Raw genomic sequence first — 20,012 nt, forward strand, 5'->3', positions numbered from 1 at the left:
GAGGTACTGATTAGGGGCATGATGGAGAACGCACATCAGATGTTCTGTACTCTTCTGGCTGTTTGTGGGACCTGCTGGGGCTGGGACCTGCTCATTCTCAAAAACACAGTTGATTACAGTCATTACTTGCGTCTGCTTCGAGAGCTGCAGCAGGTTCCTCACTTTGGGTTGAGGTCAGCCTGAAGGCAGCAGGGAAGGGGTTAAGGTGATGGGAGCCATCCAGTGCTGAGACCTGGGAGAATGTTTGCTCTCAAGGTAGGAGAATGTGCAGTGCGTTCTGTTACCCGGCAACAGGAGCCATCGCCTGAAGGGAGGCTGCCTTCAAACAAGGCTACTCTTGCTTTTATTTCCCCCCCCCACCCGTCTGTGCCCATTTCTCTCGTTCAATTTTAATAACCCTGAAGGCGTTTGACTTGTTATTACCCCCCACCCCCCAGTGTTTGGCCTACACTCACACGGGAGCCCGGATGGAGCCTGGGGTCAGGCTGTTTGACCCTGAGGGTACCATGGCCGAGCCCATTCCGATCCTCAACTGGTATACAGGAACGTTCCAAAACCGGAGGCTCATCGAGAGGCTCATTCCATCTCATTCCGTGGAGTTATTTTAAAATTAATGTATAGTCCTTTATCAGAACGCTGTCCAGCTACTTGCTTCCTGGAAAATCTTTCTCTCATCATCACTCTCACCCACCCTCCCTCTCACACACACCCACACACCCTCACCCTCAAACCCCCTCTCACTCTCAAACTCCCTCACTCTCAAACACACCAGTGAGTCCACATGTGGGCATAACTCTCGCTATATAGGACTCTGACGGAGCTTGTACAGGGATGTACACTTCAGAGCTACACTTACAGTGTGTGTTGTTGGATGAGTTATAGCCCTGGTGCAGACCCCTGGGTATCTCTCATGCTATATTTAGTGTGACATTACACGGGGGGGGGGGGGGGTGGGGTACAAGGGGAAATTTCCTTGTCTATGTGGGGTCAGTACGTTTGCTGTTATGAAGATTAATCTAGGTTCATCTATGTCAAGCAGTCAGCCACACGGAGGAGCTCTTGGTGAGTTACGACAGGACGACGTGTGCGCTTACTGCCCAGGAGAGAGCGACTGGGATTATTTATAATAGAGCAGCGAGCTTCTCATTTCAGTGTTTTCTTACTGTTGAGGAATGTGTGCCTGGAAAGGAGTGTGCACCATAGAGCTGATGTACACAGCAACGGAGAGACCATTGCCTGGAAATTGGCTCGTCACCAAGTATACATACGCACCACATTATCTGGTACACTGCACAATGGCGAGCTCATCATCAGGCAGCAGCGCTCTACCCTCGGCGTCAGAAGGTTGTGGGTTCAACCCTATGTCAGGACTTGGTATCATATACTCCAAGATGATGCTCCAATGCACTGCTGTGGAGGATGTTGCATTGTCGGAGGTGCCATCCTTCAGATCAGACATTAAACCGAGCCTGGTCAAGTGGACGTTACAGATCCTATTGCACGATTTGAAAAGGAAAGGGAGTTTCTCTCCTCCAATGTCCTGGCCAACAATTCTCCAAACTAAAATTGGTCACTCACTTTACGGCTGTTTGTGGGACATTGCTGTGGGCAAATTGATTGCTGCTTTCACTTACAATACATAGTCACCGCACTATACAGTAAAATTCTGTATGAAGTGCTTTGAGACGTCCACCAGACTTGAAGGCAAGGATTATCATCATAATATTACAATCTAACATTGTCTTAGGTGGAATGAGGGCATCTCATATCATCCTACAGTTCTGGGGGAGTTCCGGAGAACTCATTGTGTATATTTAGCAAAGTTGTTAACTGCTCATGACTAGAATGAGCACAAGACCTTGTGGTTTCTGCTTGCTGCCCCTGCCACTACCCAGGGAATGACACCGGGAATGCTAATTTATGATTCTGCCTATTTATCAGGCTGTGTTTTTGCAGGAGCGAGGGCAGGTTAGAAAGCCGAGCCTGTAATAGGAACGCCCAGGCTTGCCAGCCTCTGACCCCTCTCATTGTAAATAACCCCAGCAGCTTTCTGCGCTGGGGAACGTGGTACAGTGAGGAATGGATTAGAGAGAGGAGCGCTTCCTTTACACTAGCCGTCCACACTCCCGGGTCAGCAACTAGAACTCATTCATCCTGATTATTGCTCGCAGTCCTTAAATAAAATTACTGGGTTTTGAAACAATGCCTTTCTGAGCTGCTGATAAGAAGGTTTGGATTGTTCTCTCTGCGGGGTGTGGGGGGTGTTAAAATAGTGCCTTTTGCATCAGGTGGATATCTTAAAGAGCTTCCCAGGATGTGGGGTGACTGTGAATATTCTAAGTGGATGCGGCAACTGATTTGAGCCCATTGACATCCACACAAACAATTGTGCAGTGAGCAACCAGTTTTATTTGGTGGATTGTCGGCTAAATTCAGCTTAACGACGAGAACAATCTTTGGGGTTTAATGCATGCTCTGACAAGGGGTTGCAGCCTGACATCTCCCATGAGGGCACCCGCACCTCCTGTCATTTATCCCGCAGCTGCCCCAGGTACTTAAGTTAATCTTATCGGTGGATAGCTGTCCTGCGCTGCATTACCCTCACTTGTCGGGCGCTCAGTAAAACACGGGCTTGAATTACCCTGTTGCCTAATTTCTCGCAGATCCCTCATTGTAAACGGAGGATTGTGTGAACTGTAAAATGATTCAGTTGTTATTATTCACTGTAACACTAAGAGCTTACTGAAATAATACGTCATGAATCATATTACACAAAGGAGACTGTATGTGATCTAGAGAGAGGGAGACAGAGAGCGAGAGAGGGAGAGAGATGGGTTTACTGGTCTGGAATTTACAGCTGAGATTGTTCATTGAAAAGGGCGAGGCTTGTCCTCTGCACCGGCGATCTGGGCTCTCCGACTCCTGGAGGTGCTGTTAATATGCCGTCCGCACATCAGCTGTCTGACCGGCTGCTTCTAAGTATGCCAGCCTGGCTCTGCTGGTAGGGCTTTCACCCAAGAGTCAGAAGGTTGTGATTTTAGGCTCCACAATAGGCTATGAGCTACGACTCTGGTATTGAGGGGAGGGGGCACTGAGTATTGGAGGTGCTGTATGAACACCTCCAAACCCCCTCCCCAGCCCAGGCAAGTCCAAACTAAATCAATACCTTGTTTCCAGTAGCTACCGAGCTGCAATACTTACTGAATACATTACTGAAATATTCAATGAAGACAAACGTATGTTTTTGGCCATCACCAGCCTGGATTGTGAGCTCCAAGTCCTGACGTGGGGCTCAAACCCACAACCTAATAACTCAGAGGCGAAAGTGGGATTGTCTGAGTTAAACTGACAAACTATTACTGCCCTAGCACAAAACCAAAAGGGGAGAAGGTTCCACCAATTTGCACCCAGTGGCCTGACCTCAGTAGTCTCCCACTATCCCTCCACAACACTTGTGGAGTCCCATAACATAGTGGTTAGCCTTGCAAGTGAAAGGATCCAGGATCGATTCCTGTGTGGGTCGAAACCTTAGGCAAGTTTCCTTACTACAGACGCCTCGTTTACCTAGCAGTAAGTAGGAAACCGATTTTTTGTCGATTGGTGATTGCTTTCCAGCGGTAATAATTCCTCAAAAATAAATAAATAAATAAATATTTGGTGATTCAATCCACAATTGTTTGTGGGATATTGCTGGGCACGACTGGTTGCTATGTTTCACCCACAAAATACACAGTCAATACACTTTACAGTATATCCTGTGAAGCTCTTTGATAAGGTGTGCTAAGGTGCTATATCAAATGCAACAATTATTATTATTAATAACAGTTAACACTGGCTTTGGGCCCCCGGAGGATGTTCCCAGTTTATTTTTAGCAAATAAAACAAGGGATGAATCATTGAGAAGACATTGGATATTCCCCTCCTTTGTTGACATCAAGGATCAAACAGAAATTGATGACTTGAGGTAAAATTAGAATGTCAATATCCTCCTATGTTGTTTCCCTCTGATTTCCAAAGCCAGTCTCTCCGATGGAACAATCACATCCTTTTATACTGAGGACTTAGCACAATGACCTCATTGCAGCCAACAATATCCAACTGCGATCCTTCAGATTGCAGACACTTCATTAACTACACCAGCCCTGTAACCCAGCACTGGGGTGTCAGCCCTGCTCACAGCTCAGAGAAGGAAGAGGAAACACAGATCAGCCTGTGGCTCTCGTGTCTGCACATAAAAAAAAGTCAGCATTTATTTTCTTAATTTTATTTTTTTTTAAAAAGCTATTTTAATTTGCCCCTCTCCCACCCCCGCCACCACCCACACATTCAAATCCCCACTCTCTGCCGCCACATATCTCACTCTTCAAATAGCTGCTCGGAAGGTGCAGAAAAATGGGGGGAAACTTCCTAATAATTCCCCCCAACCCCACCATGCTAGGGTCTCCCTCCCTCGTTATGTTCTCTGCCATTCTCCTCACTCCCCCACCCCATGCACCTCTCCCGCTGCCTGGAAGGAGTTAATGAATTTGCAGGAATTAAGATACAGGGAATGAATCCTAACAAGTTGAAAGTGTCAGACTAAACCAAATTAGCAGCTGAGGTGTGGACAAAGAATGATCATTGTACCAAACATCTCCTGAAACAAGCACCCTTAAACCAAGGGACTCCTAAACCACACACACAGGCATCAATAAGAAGGCATTGCAGAGAGATAAACTCATATTGAATAACTATCCTTTCCTCTCCCCCCCCCCCCCCCCCCATCCCACACCTACCCACCCCACCAACAAACCCACCCAAGCTTAACTTTCACAGGAAAACGAGAGTGTAAATTAACTTCCAGAAAAAAAAACTAAGTTGAGATGCAGCTTATTAAAATGTTTCAGAGTCGGACATTATTCTGTGCTGAGTACTGAGCCATTCAGCTAGATAATAATAACAATGACAAAATACCTGGTGAACAAAATATCAACCTCCTGCAAAAAGTAGGAGGTTGATATTTTGTTCACCAGGTATTTTGTTATTATTAGGTCAAATATATTAAGAAAGGTAACATCCATTCACATGTAAAGTAGCAATGTTATTGGTCTGGCTGTCCCATCACTGAAAACGATTTAGAAATGACCTCTACAGATAACATAACAATAATAATCCTTGCATCTGATATCATGCCTTATCAATCAGTGGGTCGAGACATCTCAAAAGCGCTTCACAGGATATACTGTAGAATGGTGTGACTGTGTAGTGTGTGGGCTGTTTTTGACGGGTTATTTACGAACAGTCCCAGTGCCCTGGTTTACAGGGAAGCCCCCACATCATAGGGCAATCGCAACCGGCTCCAATATCAGCTGCCGCACACTCACTCCCCCCCCCCAGCCTCCCCCCCCCCAGCCTCCCCCCCAGCCTCCCCCCCCCCAGCCTCCCCCCCCACCGCCTCCCCCCCCCCAGCCTCCCCCCGCCCCACCCCCTCCCCCCCCCAGCCTCCCCCAGCCTCCCCCCAGCCTCCCCCCCAGCCTCCCCCCCACCCAGCCTCCCCCCCCCCAGCCTCCCCCCCCAGCCTCCCCCCCCCCACCTCCCCAGCCTCCCCCCCCAGCCCCCCCCCCCAGCCTCCCCCCCACAGCCTCACCCCCCCACCCCCCCACCCCCCAGCCTCAACCCCCAGCCTCCCCCCCAGCCTCACCCCCCACCCCCCCAGCCTCCCCCCCCCAGCCTTCCCCCCCCAGCCTCCCCCCCCCGCCTCCCCCCCCTACCGCCTTCCCCCCCAGCCTCACCCCCCCCAGCCTTCACCCCCCACCAGCCTTCACCCCCCCCAGCCTTCATCCCCCCCCAGCCTTCACCCCCCAGCCTTCATTCCCCCCCCCAGCCTTCACCCCCCCGCCAGCCTTCACCCCCCAGCCTTCATCCCCCCCCCAGCCTTCACCCCCCACAGAGCAGAGGCAGAACATGCACAGATCATGGCCAGTTTCTCAGGCTATTCCTGGTCAACAAATCCCCCCCACCCCCAAATAAAATGAGTCGCTCACTCCATGGCTGTTTCTTGGGACACTGTGTGTGAAAACTAGCTGCCGTGTTTCGCCCACAAAATACACAGTCACTGCACTTTACAGTACATCCCGTGAAGCGCTTTGAGACGTCTCAATGACGTGATAAGGCGCCATATCAAATGCAAGGATTATTATTATTATTCTTGTACCTGATACAGGACAGACTGCAGATGGCTGTTTCCGGATAAAAAGGCACTTTAGAGGGAGCCTGCTGTGAACTGGGAATGTAATTACCTTCTGGATTGCATGAGTTCCTCTCCTTTCTCTGCAGTAAAGCAAAAGTCAGTTCCTTAGTACAGCGAAAACAAGGCTGTCAGCCTGGCACAGTGATAGCGCTCTCGCCTCTGAGTCAGATAGTTGTGGGTTCAAGCCCCACGTCGGGACTTCGAATCACACAGTCTAAACCGACACTCCAATGCGGTGCTGGGAGGGAGCAGCCTTGTCAGAGGTACCGACCGATGGGATGTTAAACCACGGTGCCCTCTGCCTATTCAGGTGGACGTTAAAGACCCCATCGTATTATTCGAAAAGAATCCCCCCAAATACAATTGGTCACTCACTCCATGGATGTTTGTGGGACATTGTGGTGCGCAAACTGGCTGTCGTGTTCTGCCCGCAACGTACACAGTCAATCCGCTTTACAGTGAATCCTGTGAAGCGCTTTGAGACGTCTCAATGACGTAATAAGGCTCTATATCAAACGGCAGGATTATTATTATGTCCCCATAAGGAGCACAGCTGGATCACACACAGCTCAGTGACAGGTGTGTGTCACACTGATCCACGATGACTGTGTATTTTGCAGGTGAACATGGCAACCAATTTACACCCGGCAATGTCCCACAAAACAGCCATGAAGAGAGAGCGACTAATTATTTTTCTCTCTGGGGGATTGTTGGCCAGGGCATCGGGAGAGAGAAACTCCCTTCTCTTTTCAAATAGTCCTATGGGATGTTTAACATCCACCTGGACAGGCAGATGTTAATAACAACCTCCCATCCCGGGAAGCTGACAGGCATTACATTACAGAGGAGTCGTTACCCGGTGCAGTGCTGTCTAATAGGACAATTTATTACAATGTTATTTCACATTGAGGGACTTTGACAGTTATTAACTTTCTAATTCCCGTTCTTCAAACAGTCTAAGCTTTCAACTTTGAGGATGATAAACATGTTCCTGCTTAAAGTTCTCTCCCCTCCTGTTACATGTCATCTCTCTTCAGTCTCACTGATTCCCCGCACCATCACTGGGGGTGATTGATGGCACAGGATATGCCCACGAGGAGAAGCAGGGGAGATAGACACTAGGCAATATCTTGGTTACTTTGTGAAATCAATTCCTTGTCTCCAAACCGTCCATTTACAGCTGACTCCTTTTCTCAGACCCTCCAGAAAAAAAACAGCAAAGGGTTGATGGGGGGGGGATATTGAGACCACCACTAATATGATTCTGGTTCAGGGCAGAGTGCTAGGCTCTGTTAATATCTCGGTACACAGGGAGGGAGTGTAACAAAGGAATCCAATTTGCTGGAAGCATCTGTGACAGGGGAATAAACCCGCTTTCTATGGATATTGCCGCTCCACTTATGTTTGAAGGGGCAGGTTTTTTTTCTTGTTTAAAAAAAGGTGCCTCGACCAATGGAGCTGATAAGGGCTGAACTCCAATCAGGGTTGTTTGAAGATCCCGCTCTAAGTGCTAATTGGGCATCAGCAACAGGTTAATGAATGGGCACCGATATATAGATGAGTGCTAGAGAGAGAGGGTGGGGGGAAGAGTCCGGAGAAGATGGTTATAAAAAGCAATAGCTTCCTTATCAAAATAAACCTTTCTTTTTGTTGTTAAAACCCTTGGTGCAAGTTTGTTTCCTGGGTGCAACCCGTGCTCTCCTACAGCGTCACAGATCTAAGCCCTCACCCCTCGAGCTGAATGCCATACGTGGTGTTTAGCTGGTTCCCAGTGTATCAGGTACCCAGGCATCACTCCCACTGCTCCAGCACTGCCCGAGTTCCCTATCTCAACCTAGTAGATAGAAAAGGCAGGGAACAAAGGTTCCTCATGTCTGTCTACCCATTAAACAGCTTCTCAGGGCCAGTTTTAGTGAGACCTGTGGAGGAGTGGGGAGGTGGGGGGGGTGCTGTGTCTCTGTGCCTATCTCTGAGAGCACTGAATTAATGTAAAGTAATTAGCACAAGGAGTTTACAGGGGAGAGAAAAAAGTCACCAGGGTGTAAATTTTTTTTTTAAAGTTCTCACTTTCTGCTTCAACAGAAAAACAACATTTGCATCACGGAGGGTGGGAAAGGGGATTGAGCAATAATAATAATCGTTGCATTTGATATAGCATCTTATCAGGCTGTTGAGATGTCTCAAAATGCTTTGCAGAATACACTGTAAAGTGTATTTTGTAAATATACTGTAAAGTGACTGTATTCTGTGGGTGAAACGCAGCCGCCAATTGCGCACAGCACTGTCCAACAAACAGTCCTGGATTGAGTGACAACATTTTTAAAAAAAAATGTTTTAGGAGGGATCATTATCGCCCTGAGAGCAATCCGCCAATCCACTAACAACCAGGTTCCTACTTACTGCTGGGTAAACAAAGGCGTGTGGAGAAGGAAACTTGCCTAAGGTTTTGCCCTGCCTGGGAATTGAACCCAGGTCCTCTCGCTTGCTGGATGGGGGAACGGTTGCTGAGCCTGAGCGCGTGAGGGAGCTGCCCAACACATACACACTGTCTAGACCAGATCTAGACCGGACGCCCTCAGCTTGACTGATGGCATCTATTCTGATGTTAATCCAACTCCTTCTCATTATCGGCCTCAGTGTTTCTGTCCAGACAGTTGCTGGCTGACTGATGCCGTCAGCAATTCATCTTCAAATCTACCAGAGAGAGAGAGAGAAAACGATGTTGCTCAGAAATCTGTATAATTCCTTACACAGGATCTGTTAAAAGCCTTGTGTATTTTCCTTCAAAGGCATTAATGGTAAGATTCTGTGATGGCACATTCTCTAAATGCACGTTCTCTAAATGAGTCCATTGGTGAGAATCCTATTTTTAAAGCAGTCCTGATAATGGGCCTCCAACTCCCCTATTCTAGAATGGCTGAGGAATGTTTACTCCTTTAACAGAGGTGCAGATAGACCTGAGCACCACGAGTTGTGGAGAATAGGTGGGAAATGTTCAGTGGAGAGGAGGGAAGTAGGAAGGTGACCACAGGCCGGTCAAAGAGGTAGATTTTAAGGCAGGATTTGAAGACGGATTGAGTCAGAAGTGTTTGGAATCACAATGTCTAAGCTGACACTCCTATGCAGTGCTGGGGGGAGGGGGGTTGCATTTTCGGAGGTGTCGTCATTTGAATGAGACGTTAAATCAAGCCTTGTCTGCCTGTTCAGTTGGAAGTTAAAGACTCCATGGCAATATTCAAAAAGAGAAGGGAGTTTCTCCTGGTGTCCTGGCCAATGAACCCCCAAATAAAATTTGGAGGTGGATTGAGTTCCACATGTTGGAGAAGTAGAATCTCGGCCACCAATGATGGGGTGGAGTGGGAGGGTGGGGGGAGCAAGCCCAAGTTAGCCGAGCGAAGGAGTGAAGGAGGAGAAGATCAGAGACACAGGGAGTTGTAGGCGAGAGTGTGCTGCCACCTGGTGGCCATGGCTTTGCCAGCGTTAAATAAGGAACGCTGCAAACTGTAACCCCCTCATGAGTTTACCCAATCCGATCAAGTTCTCCTCCTGTTCCTACATTAAAACATCTCCTGGCCCAGGGCTTACTTCAAAAAGAAAGGTAAACATTTCCTTTCTGGACCTGAATGACTGAAAATAATAACGACAAAAAAACAGTTCAAGGCAGGCCCTGTAATTGATTGAAAGAATCCTGTGAAGTTATTATAGTTCTTTAAAGCTGGGGACAGGCTGACTTTGTTGACTCAGTATTTCTCAGTCTCAGTTGATATACGTCTCATTGGCCCTTATCAGACATCAGAGCACACAGAGGGCACCCGAAGTCCTCAGTGCGGAAGATTCAGACTGGCTCAGTGGTAGCGTTCTCGCCCCATGTGAGGACTTGCAATCACATAGTCTGAGATGACATTACAGCGCAGTGCTGAGGGGGATGTTGCATTATCAGAGGTTCCGTCCTTGACATGAGACGTTAAACCTCCGTCACATTTGTCTGTTCAGATGGATGTTCAAGAGCCCATGACACTATTTGAAAAGAGAAGGGAGTTTCTCCCAGTGTCCTGGCCTGGATTATCCCTCAAATAAAATTGGTCACTCACTCCATGGCTATGTGTGGGACATTCATAGAATCATCATAGAATTATACAGCACAGAAGGAGTTTCAGCGTCTTGGGACGTCCTCCCGACGTGAAAGGCGCTCTATAAATAGAATCTTGTTGTTGTTGTTGGAGGCCATTCAGCCCATTTGAAAAGAGCTTCCAAATCAATCCCACTCCTCCACTCTCTCCCCAAAGCCCTACAAACCTGTCCTCCCCAAATAATTATCTATTTCTATCTTAAAAGTTGTTATCGAATCGGCTTCCACCAACCTTTCAGGGAATGCATTCCAGATCCGAACAACTCGCTGTGTAAAAAAATTTCTCCTCACCTCCCCTCTATTTCTTTTAACAACTATTTTAAATCGGTGTACTCGGGTTACCCACCCACCCGCCAGTGGGAATAGTTTCTCCTTGTTCACCCTATCGAATCCCCTCATAATTTTGAAAACTTCTATTAAGTTTCCTCTTAACCTTCTCTGCTCCAAGGAGAATAATCTCAGGTTCTCTTGCCTCTCCTCATAACTGAAGTCCCTCATTCCTGGTACCGTCCTGGTAAATCTCCTTTGCACCCTCTCCAATGCCTTGACATCCTTCCTAAAGTGTGGGGCCCAGAACTGAACACAGTCTCTCGCTGAGACCTAACCAGTGTTTTATTAAGGTTCATTGTAACTTCCTGACTTTTGTATTCTATGCTCCTATTTATAAAACCTAGTATCCCGTATGCTTTTTTAACAGCTTTATCTATCTTTATCTACCTGTCCTGCCACCTTCAAAGATTTACTTACATGAACCCCCAGGTCTCTCTCTGTTCCTTCACCCCCTTTAAGATTTATCTTCTTTATCACCTGAAGGTTGGACTACGGGAACTCTCTCCTCGTCGGCCTTCCCGCCACCTCCCTCCACAAGCTGCAGGTCATTGCAACTCGTGTACTGTCCCGCACGAGGATTTGCGACCAAATCACTCCCACCCTCGCTCCCCTCCACTGGCTCCCCATCCCCCAGAGGATCGAATTCAAGATCCTCATCCTCACCTACAAGGCCATTCACGGCCTCGCTCCCTCCTACCTCTCCGACCTACTATCCCCCTAACTACCTGCCCGTACCCTCCATTCCTCTGGCTCCGGTCTGCTCCACATCCCCCGCCCCAACCGCCCTACCATCGGTGGCCGGGCCTTCAGCCTCTCAGCCCCGAGGCTCTGGAACTCCATCCCCCAGTGCCTTCGCCGCTTCCTCCCTTTCCTCCTTCAAGGCCGGTCTCAAGACCTTTCTCTTCAACCGTGCCTTCACCTCCCCTCTCGACTCTCTACCCTCTCCTCGCTCCCTCCCTTCGCTCCCCTCACCCTGACCATTTCCCCCCCTGCTCGGGTCCCGACCCAACTGTCCAGCGCCTTGAAAAGCCCTCTTTAAATGCAATCCTGTTGTTGTTGTTGTACCATCAGTGTATATTGTCTCTCCTCATTCTTCCTCCCAAAATGCATCACTTTGCATTTCTCCACATTAAACTTCATCTGCCCCCTGTCTGCCCATGTTACCAGTCTGTCTATGTCCTCTTGCAATCTGCTTCTATCCTCCACACTGTTTACTACTTTTCCTAGCTTAGTATTATCCGCAAATTTGGAAATTGTGCTCCCTGTACCCAAGTCAGTCCAGGTCATTTATATAGATCAAAAACAGCAGTGGTCCCAATACCGACCACTGGACACTTCCCTCCAGCCAGAAAAGCAACCGTTCACCACCACTCCCTGCTTTCTGTCTCCCAGCCAGTTCTGTATCCTTTAATACTGTCCCTTTAATACCGTAGGCTTCTATTTACTTACAAGTCTCTTTTGTGGCACTTTATCAAACGCCTTTTGAAAATCCATATAAACTACATCAATTGCACTACCTTCATCCACCCTCTCCATTACTTCACCAAAAAACTCTATCAGGTTTGTTAGACATGATTTGCCTTTAACAAATCCGTGTTGGCTGTCCTTAATTAACCCATATTTTTCCAAGTGAAAATTTATTTTGTCCCGGTTTATAGTCTCTAGAAGTTTTCCCACTACTGACGTTAGGCTGACTGGCCTTTAGTTTCCAATTTTATCCTTCTGCCCCTTTTTGTACAGGGGAGTAACAGTTGCAACCCTCCAGTCCTCTGGCACCATCCCAGTGTCCAAGGAGGATTGAACGATTGTGGCCAGAGCCTCCGTTATTTCCACCCTTACTTCCATCAGTATCACGTATCACGTCCAGACCGGGTGACTTATCTACTTTGAGCACCGTCAACCTTTTTAGAACCTCCTCTCGGTTTATTCTTATCCTATCCAATTTCTCTACCCTCTCCTCCAACACTGTGGCATTGGCTGCATCCTTTTCTTTTGTGAAAACAGATGCAAAGTACACATTCAGTACGTCAGCCATGCCCTCTGCCTCCACAAGAAGATTTCCTCTTTGGTCCCTAATTGGACCCACCCTACCTTTAACTAATCTTTTATTCTACATATGCTTATAAAATACCTTAGGGTTCCCTTTTATGTTACACTCTAATCTTTTCTCATACAATCTCTTTTCCCGTCTTATTTCCTTTTTTGACTCATTGTCAAAGGGCTTTCATCAGTGACATTTGAACGGTGACCCATGAGACCAACTTTCACACTGTCTGAACTGGCCTTGCATCTACTTATGGAGTCCTGTAGCTCAGTGGTTAGAGCACTTGCTTTGCAAGGGTTCAATCCCCGGCAGGGTGAAACCTTGGGCAAGTTTCCTTATTCCACATGCCTGATAATAATCCCTCAAGAAAAAAAATAATGAATTGGTTATTTCAATCCACGACTGTCTGTGGGACACTGCTGTGCGCAATTGGCTGCTGCATTTTGCCCACAAATATACAGTCAATTCACTTTACAGTCTATTCTGTGAAGCGCTTTGAGACATCGAGAAGACGTGAAAAGCGTCCTCAAATGCAAGGATTATTATTATTAATCTCTGTCATGCTACATCAATCCATCCAGGTCCAAGGAAATGCACACAGATCACAACAACAACAAAATTGCATTTATATTGTACATTTGGACGTCCCAAGGCGCTGGACAGTCAGTGTTTCGGACCTGAGCTGGGGGTCGGGATTGGGAGCGTGGAGGGCAGGGGGGGAAGCAGAATGTTCAAAAGCATGGTCGAACAGGAGGGTCTTGAGATGGGTCTTGAAGGAGGCAAAGGTAGGGAGGAGCAAGACCATAGTGGGCTTTGAAGGTGAGGACCAGGATCTTGAACAGTATCCTCTGTGTGATGGTAAGTGGAGTCGGGCGAGGAGGGGGGTGATAGGATCGTGGAGCCTGGTGCTGGAGAGGACACGGGCTGCAGAGTTCTGGATGTTCTGCAGCCTATGGAGGGAGGAGTTGGGGAGACCGACAAACAAGGAGTTTGCAGAGTCAAGCCTCGATGTAATGAATGCGTGTATAAGGGTTTCAGCGTTCTGCGGAGTGAGACAGTGGTGGGAGCCGGGCGATGTTGCGGAGGTGTGGAAAGGCAGAGACGTTCATGGTATGGATGTGGGTTAGAAAGGATAGTTGAGGGTCAAACAAGATGCCAAAGTTCCTGACTGGCTTAGTAAGGTGGAGTGTGTATCCATGGATGGTGATGGTGTCAGCACCTGAGGTGTGGAGGCGCTGACGGGAGCCAATCAGGAGAGCCTCGGTCTTCGTTCAACCGAAGAAAGTTAGCTCTCATCTTGATGTCCGACAGACATTCTGTCAGCACAGCAGTGGTCCTGGAGTCAAGGGTGGAGGCAGAGAGGTAGAGTTGGGTGTCATCCGCGTACATGTGGAAGTTGACCCCATGTCTGCGGATGATGCCATATGGAGCATATAGATATTGAAAAGGAGGGGATCAAGGACCGAGCCCAGAGGAACGCCGCACAAGATGGTGTGGGGGCTAGAGGAGAGACTGTTTGTGGAGATGAAGTAAGAGGTACGATCTGAGCCATTCAAGGACAGAACCGTGAAGGTTGAGGTGAGAGGAGAGGAGAGGTGGTGGAGGATAGAGTGGTCAACCCGTCCCTAACCAGAAAAACACTCACAGACCTGCAGTCACTCAGTGACTCTTCTTAAACTATAGCTAAGATGCATAGTTGGCGCAGTACCAAGTGACAGTGCTTTATAGGCACTGTATCAAATGCAAAGATTATTATCTAACCATGCAAGATTAGGTCTCTCTTTATAAAATACAGATCAACATCCTGGAATCCCCTTGTTTACTTCAGTTTAAAAATTCAAAAGCATGAAAAGTTACAGTCACCCTAAGTGAGATAGAGAGAGAGAGCAGGACAAAGGGGAGTGAGAAAGAGAAAGCGAGAGAAAGAGAAAAGAGCAAAAAAAGCAAAAGAGAGAGAAAGTGAGAAAGGGAGCTAAGGAGTGAAAGGGAAGATGAGGGAGGGGGAGGTAGAGAAAGTGAAGGAGACTGTGAGAAAGAGTTGAGTTTGGTGACACTCTCACTGAAACCATTTTCCATGTTGCCCAATGTTAAGGTACAACAGATTTCTCAGAACTTCTTGAATTCCACTAAATTGCAGCGTTTAGCTGGTTTCAATGTACATTACAAAAATTTAAACGATGATACTGTAGCAGATACCAATTCATCTTGACCCTACGGCCATCTCTGGCAAAACTGGGTCTGCGAAAGTTAACCTCCTTGGAGGAACCCTTGGCAATGGGAGTGCTCCTCTCTCCCCCAACCCCCCCGCCCCACCCCACCTCTGACAGAAACAATTCCCCAGATAAAATTGATCATTGAATTCATGGCTGTTTGTGGGACGTTGCTGTCCACAAGTAGCGGCAGTATTCACCCATAAAATACACAGTCACTTCACTGTACAGTATATCCTGTAAAGCATTTTGAGAATATGATAAGGTGTTATATCAAATGCAACAATTATTATTATTAATAACAGTTAACACTGGCTTTGGGCCCCCGGAGGATGTTCCCAGTTTATTTTTAGCAAATAAAACAAGGGATGAATCATTGAGAAGACATTGGATATTCCCCTCCTTTGTTGACATCAAGGATCAAACAGAAATTGATGACTTGAGGTAAAATTAGAATGTCAATATCCTCCTATGTTGTTTCCCTCTGATTTCCAAAGCCAGTCTCTCCGATGGAACAATCACATCCTTTTATACTGAGGACTTAGCACAATGACCTCATTGCAGCCAACAATATCCAACTGCGATCCTTCAGATTGCAGACACTTCATTAACTACACCAGCCCTGTAACCCAGCACTGGGGTGTCAGCCCTGCTCACAGCTCAGAGAAGGAAGAGGAAACACAGATCAGCCTGTGGCTCTCGTGTCTGCACATAAAAAAAAGTCAGCATTTATTTTCTTAATTTTATTTTTTTTAAAAAAGCTATTTTAATTTGCCCTCTCTCCCACCCCCGCCACCACCCACACATTCAAATCCCCACTCTCTGCCGCCACATATCTCACTCTTCAAATAGCTGCTCGGAAGGTGCAGAAAAATGGGGGGAAACTTCCTAATAATTCCCCCCAACCCCACCATGCTAGGGTCTCCCTCCCTCGTTATGTTCTCTGCCATTCTCCTCACTCCCCCACCCCATGCACCTCTCCCGCTGCCTGGAAGGAGTTAATGAATTTGCAGGAATTAAGATACAGGGAATGAATCCTAACAAGTTGAAAGTGTCAGACTAAACCAAATTAGCAGCTGAGGTGTGGACAAAGAATGATCATTGTACCAAACATCTCCTGAAACAAGCACCCTTAAACCAAGGGACTCCTAAACCACACACACAGGCATCAATAAGAAGGCATTGCAGAGAGATAAACTCATATTGAATAACTATCCTTTCCTCTCCCCCCCCTCCCCCATCCCACACCTACCCACCCCACCAACAAACCCACCCAAGCTTAACTTTCACAGGAAAACGAGAGTGTAAATTAACTTCCAGAAAAAAAAACTAAGTTGAGATGCAGCTTATTAAAATGTTTCAGAGTCGGACATTATTCTGTGCTGAGTACTGAGCCATTCAGCTAGATAATAATAACAATGACAAAATACCTGGTGAACAAAATATCAACCTCCTGCAAAAAGTAGGAGGTTGATATTTTGTTCACCAGGTATTTTGTTATTATTAGGTCAAATATATTAAGAAAGGTAACATCCATTCACATGTAAAGTAGCAATGTTATTGGTCTGGCTGTCCCATCACTGAAAACCATTTAGAAATGACCTCTACAGATAACATAACAATAATAATCCTTGCATCTGATATCATGCCTTATCAATCAGTGTGTCGAGACATCTCAAAAGCGCTTCACAGGATATACTGTAGAATGGTGTGACTGTGTAGTGTGTGGGCTGTTTTTGACGGGTTATTTACGAACAGTCCCAGTGCCCTCGTTTACAGGGAAGCCCCCACATCATAGGGCAATCGCAACCGGCTCCAATATCAGCTGCCGCACACTCACTCGCTCAACAAGTGTAACCAATTACATGCTGGAGGAGCTTGGCTGCGAAGTCTCTGGTCACTTGGTGTATGCTCTACCCTTTGCCCCCCACACACAAGCGGTAGGATGTGTGTTTAATGAGATTTGCACCAAGATGTTGGCCTCACCTCACTTCTCCCACCCTACCCCTGGCAAACAACAACCTTATTTCCTTGTCAACTGAAAAGACGGGGGTAAATATATATATATATATATATATATATATATAAAACCAGGGTCAGAGAAAGAATGGTATTCTCTCCCTGCTGGGGGCTGCTATATTTTTCCAGACAGAATGAATGACATACTTAGACTTCCCAGTCAGAAGTGCTGGAAAATCCGTCCTCCTGTATAAATAGCTCCATCCAGGTCGCGTTGACTCTGGATCCTAGATTCATGTCACCAACCAGCAGCCAAGAGACTCACGGCTATTCTGAGAGAACAAACTCTCTTCACAGGGTCAACGCTAAGCGTCACTGGCCGACAGTTAACCCTTTCAGGTTAAGAATCCAACTCTGAACTTGAACAACAAAAAATGATATATCTCTGTTACCTCAAATAACTAATAACAAGGGAAGGAGGCCAAGAGAGAAAAATGGGGTAAAATTGGGACACTCCAATGCAGTGCTGGGGGGGTGGTGTGGGGGAGGGTGTTGCATTGTCAGAGGTGTCGTCATTTGAAATGAGACGTTAAACCGAGACCTTGTCTGCCTGTTCAGGTGGACGTTAAATATCCAATGGCACTATTCAAAAAGAGAGTTTCTCTTGGTGTCTTGGCCAATAAATCCCCCAAATAAAATCAGTCACTCCCATGGTTGTTTATGAGACATTTCTGTGTGCAACTGCCTGCTCCGTTTCACCCACAAATTACACAGTCACTCCTATATATATCCTGTGAAGCACTTTGAGACATCTCAACAATGTGATAAAATGCCACGTCAAATGCAAGGATTATTATTAGGATTATTTATTGTACACAGAGGGCAGCGAGGAAATAGAACTAACTCACTGTCGGAAGCCGAGGTTGAAAGAGAAATTATCAGTGTACTTAAGAGTGAATTTGATGTACATGTAACAGAAGAGGAGGGAAAAGATGGGTAAAAGTAAAGGCCAGAGAAGGAAGATGAGGACGGGTGGAGGCTCGTGTGGATTATAAACACCGGCGAGGACTAGATGAGCCAAATGGGCTGTTCCGGTGCCGTAGATTCCATGTACTGCTCTGTAAATGGTTAAGTCACTCTGATTGCAAGTGTCTTGATGGGTTCCACAGCAGAGCAGGTCAGGTAAATACCAGCTAACAAACACATGTGGAAATACACAACATTTCTGACAGTAACCCGCTTGGGAATAACACACAACAATCTCCACACTCACAATCCTCAGAGAAGTAAATAACCACTGTATCACCCCCTCTCTTCCCCCCGCCCCCACCCGCATGCAATAAACCCCTGTAATAAATCCCTGCCTTCCTCCGGATTAACTCCATAATACTCTCCCTGTGAATAAGCACCTGGGATGCTCCGCATGTGAAGGGCATTATATAAATCTAAATTTGTATTGTATAATCCCTATATTAAACCCCCTTTATAACCCCCTGAAATACCCCCCCATAATAACCCCAACTAATAACCTGTATTAACCCCGGACGAACTTGTGCACATGTACAGTGAACTCCTAAGAACTCATCTCTTCAAGGGAAAAGGACTCAGTAATGAGTTATCTGGAGTGGCGAGTTCGGCATAATAACAATAATAAATACACGCATACATAAATAAATGTGGCCGGGGTATTGACAGCATGATGACTTAAATGGTAGTGACAAGTTAAGCCAGGGTCGAGTTATCAAGTAGACACACGTGTATTGGTACCTGGGCACACCTGTTTACCTCTTTCTTGCAGGCGCTGAGGCCATTTCTCCACCGTGCCCTCCTCCCCATTTGGCTGCCCGCTCGCACTGAGGAAATTTCACCCCCCTCCCCCCGAACAGCCCTGTGCACATCAACCCACAAGGAAGCCAGTGACGGCCAGGCTCTTACCTTTGAAGCTCAGGTAGACGCGGGGGGCTGAGCGCTGCTGAGCCCTGGCCCTGCCAGACCCCTGGGGCAGCAACAGGAGGCAGGAGGCAAGCCAGAGCTGCGGGACCATCATGGCTGGGATCGCCCTGGAGAGGAAACGGCAGCTCTCACACCTGGATCAGGACTGAAGCACAAGGAACAAGATCGCGATCATTATCACATCCCACAGCACAGCCCACTGATGCTCGGAGGCGAGAATGCAACTGCCTGAGCCGGGCCAAAACCTCTTTATAATATTTATAATAATATTAATGGAAAAACGCATGTTCGCACTGATGTAGCATATGGGTGAGGCTCACAAACAAGAGGGACCCAGGCAGGGTTTCCTTACACAAGTTTCCTTACTCCGCACGCCTGTTTACCTAGCAGTAAGTAGGAACCCGTCGGTCCGAGTGGCCTGTTTCCATGCTGCAACGTTCTGTGTAATTCGATGTGAAACCAAACTCCGGTCGACGGTTAGGCAAACGGCTCAGTGCTGATTAAAGGCGGCTAGTGATCGCGTCACTCTAATAGAACACGGCTCCGAATAGCGTAGTGACTTTACACAGCACAAGGGGGATACAATGCCCCACTCCTCCCCCCTCCTCCCGGGCGGTGGGGAAACCAGGCTGGTGTTAATTATTAAAGAGAAACGCCTTGTGCCCCAGAAACTGATGGTAAATCACAATACCAGCGAGTGGGAAGCACAGAGTGAAATTCGTTCTCAAAGCACTAATTAATCATTGTTTGAAGCATTAGCTTCAACTAATTCAAATAAGCCCTTTGAGTGCGGTAAGCGGATTCCAGCTGCCACACAAAAATAAACACTTATTACAGAATTCGAAAGGTTGTTTTGCCCACAAAATACACAGTCAATCAATCTTACGATTTATATTCTGTGAAGCGCTTTGAGACGTCTCAACGACACGATAAGGCACTTTATGAAATTGAAGGATTATTGATACGTGGAGTCCTGTAGCTCAGTGGGTAGAGCACTCGCCTCACAAGCGAGACCTGGGTTCAATTCCCGGCAGGGCGAAACCTTGGGCAAGTTTCCTTAATCCACACGCCTGATAATAATCCGTCAAGAAAAAAAATATTTTGGTCACTCAATCCACGACTGTTTGTGGGACGCTGCTGTGCGCAATTGGCTGCCAC

At 47.2% G+C, this 20,012-nt stretch overlaps 1 protein-coding gene across 1 annotated transcript in view; it reads right to left on the reverse strand.

Moving 5' to 3' along the window:
* Positions 1-18,972, reverse strand: part of LOC103176617 (semaphorin-3F) — a 121,984-nt gene extending 103,012 nt beyond the window's left edge. Inside the window, 1 exon segment of the mRNA XM_007890267.2 lies at positions 18,837-18,972. Coding sequence (XP_007888458.2) covers positions 18,837-18,948 — 112 coding nt within the window. The 5' untranslated portion in view covers positions 18,949-18,972.
* Positions 18,973-20,012: the final 1,040 nt, after the last annotated feature.

The sequence above is a fragment of the Callorhinchus milii genome, unplaced genomic scaffold (assembly GCF_018977255.1).
Source record: "Callorhinchus milii isolate IMCB2004 unplaced genomic scaffold, IMCB_Cmil_1.0 Scaffold12, whole genome shotgun sequence".
NCBI lineage: Eukaryota > Metazoa > Chordata > Chondrichthyes > Chimaeriformes > Callorhinchidae > Callorhinchus > Callorhinchus milii.